This window comes from Acanthamoeba castellanii (assembly GCF_000313135.1).
Source record: "Acanthamoeba castellanii str. Neff unplaced genomic scaffold scf7180000083772, whole genome shotgun sequence".
Lineage (NCBI taxonomy): Eukaryota > Discosea > Longamoebia > Acanthamoebidae > Acanthamoeba > Acanthamoeba castellanii.
In genome coordinates, this window is record NW_004457683.1 from 9,235 (window position 1) to 11,158 (window position 1,924).

Sequence of the window (1,924 nt, forward strand, 5' to 3'; positions counted from 1 at the left end):
GACGTGTCCACCGACGTTCTCTTTCCGCGCCATCCACTCTTTTCGCACCGATTCACCGAAGAACGGGTTCGTCTGTGCCGTGCTCGCGCGATCGTGTGTGTGTCATGTCTGATGCAGTTTCCTTCCAGAACGCTGCGCGGCGATCACAGTTTTGGGGCCGGCTGTTGGAGCTCATGGGTGGGCCGTACGCGCCGCTTTCTCGATTCGCGATGCTGACCGACGATGCCCACGAGCGGCTGCTTCACCGCGGCTCCGTCTGCTGCGGCGGCAACGACTTCCTCTTCCACCAACACGACAACGACTTTGCTAACGATGAAGAAGAAGAAGAAGATGTCGATGACGAGGGCCAACACTATTAGCTCACGCGCATACCATTGGCTCGGACTACTCAAGCACACAGTGTCAGACATCCCAATTTCAATGTTCGAGTGAAGATGTTGACGCTCCAACGGCTCAGTCAGAATTTTCGACACAAACCTGAAGAACTCACCGCCGGTATTTTCCCGGAACCTGGCGCGGCCTGGCGGCCGTTGTCACATAAACCTGGGCGCCTTCAGGTGCGGCCACACCAGCAAACCAAGCTCTACCACCACCACCATCAATCGTACCTAGGTACGTTGCTAGTCCTCACTGCCTGGTTGTTGTGCTAAACTGGTGGTGCCTGTGGGCCCGCAGCACGAATGCACATTCCCATCATCAGCTCCATACTCCGCGAAGTCACCCGCATCGTCGTGGCTATCGTGACCCTGCCAGTGCGTCTCTTCGGCGGCAGAAGGTCGACAGTGGCCTACTAGGCTTCGTCACGACACGCACAGTCTCGAGGAGTGCAGGCCTCCCAAAAACGCGTTGCAGTGCGTGTCGTAGTGTACAACGAAACAGTGTTCTAGTGCCTTTTGCTCAACAAAAACGTTTTCCTTCCCACACTCCTGGTGTACTGTTGACCCCGTTCACGTCTGAGCTGGCGACGAACCGGGGTGGTGGGGCATAGCGGTGCATCATCGCGCATCTTCAGCCGTGAGTCTGGGCAGCTGGTCGGCCGGCACAGGAAGCGAGGGCACACCTCGCCCAACGACAAGTGGTAGATAGAATACATAAGTTGAAGGAATGGAACAGGAAAGCGATTGGTGGTGCCGAGGCTTAGCCGCGGGAGGAAAAGAGGTCGGAGAGGGAGGCGCGGGCGCCTGATGCCGACGGCGAAGACGGAACGGCGGGCAGCGGCGCCGAGTTGGAGCCCTGCGCGTCTCTGGGCGAACCGGAGGGCACTGCTCCGGGCGCAGGTCCGCTCTTTACCGAACGCCTCATCGCTGTGGATTAAAATTGCGTGGCGCAAACATGTGAGCAACGCACGCACGCACGCACGCACACACGCACGCACGCACGCACGCACGGGGGCGCGGGGCGTACTCGTTTTGAGGAACTTGCGCTTGGCCTGGTGCTGGTAGGCCAACAGCGAGAGCTGAATGGTCCGGACCCACGCCTCGGCCGCCCGCGGGCCGCCCTTGACACCGAACTCGAGCTTGAGTCCCCGCCCGTGCACCGAGAATCGACCCTCGTCCCCAACCGGCGCTGTCGTCACCAATGAAGATGGGGGGGAGCGTGCGTGCGGTGAGCGAGGCTCAATGCGCGCGTGTGCGTGTCGTGTCGTGCGTGTGCGCACGCGCGTGTGGGTACCGGTCGACGGAATGGAAAGCATGTTCAGCTCCTTGAGGTACACGATGTGCTCGACTTTGTGGTCGCCAGCCGGGGCCTAGATGGTGACGGCAATGAAAACACAAGAACGACGGAGATGGAGATGGAGATGGCCTGGGCTCACGGCTTACCTGTTGGGCGGTTGGTCTGGGCGAACGGACCTGAGGAGACGAAGGCGATGCTGCACCGCGGGGCGATGTGTCCTTGTTGGGCTTCTTCTTCGGTTTGGCCATCA

General features: G+C 60.2%; 2 protein-coding genes across 2 annotated transcripts in view; one reads left to right on the forward strand and one right to left on the reverse strand.

The window, feature by feature from the left end:
• The window catches only part of ACA1_014750 (uncharacterized protein), a gene marked incomplete at both ends in the record, with an annotated part of 1,566 nt that extends 1,256 nt beyond the window's left edge, over window positions 1-310 (forward strand). The window contains 2 exons of the mRNA XM_004354026.1: window positions 1-66; window positions 129-310. The exon at window positions 1-66 is cut by the window's left edge and continues 110 nt beyond it. Of these exons, the coding sequence (XP_004354078.1) occupies window positions 1-66; window positions 129-310 (248 nt within the window). The remainder of the gene's footprint in view (window positions 67-128) is intronic.
• Window positions 311-1,137: 827 nt separating this feature from the next.
• Window positions 1,138-1,922, reverse strand: ACA1_014760 (uncharacterized protein; the record flags this gene model as incomplete). The annotated part of the gene is made up of 4 exons (XM_004354027.1): window positions 1,138-1,304; window positions 1,405-1,566; window positions 1,672-1,747; window positions 1,851-1,922. 4 exons carry the CDS (start codon window positions 1,920-1,922, stop codon window positions 1,138-1,140), a joined length of 477 nt encoding a protein of 158 aa, XP_004354079.1.
• Between the last annotated feature and the right edge of the window lie 2 nt (window positions 1,923-1,924).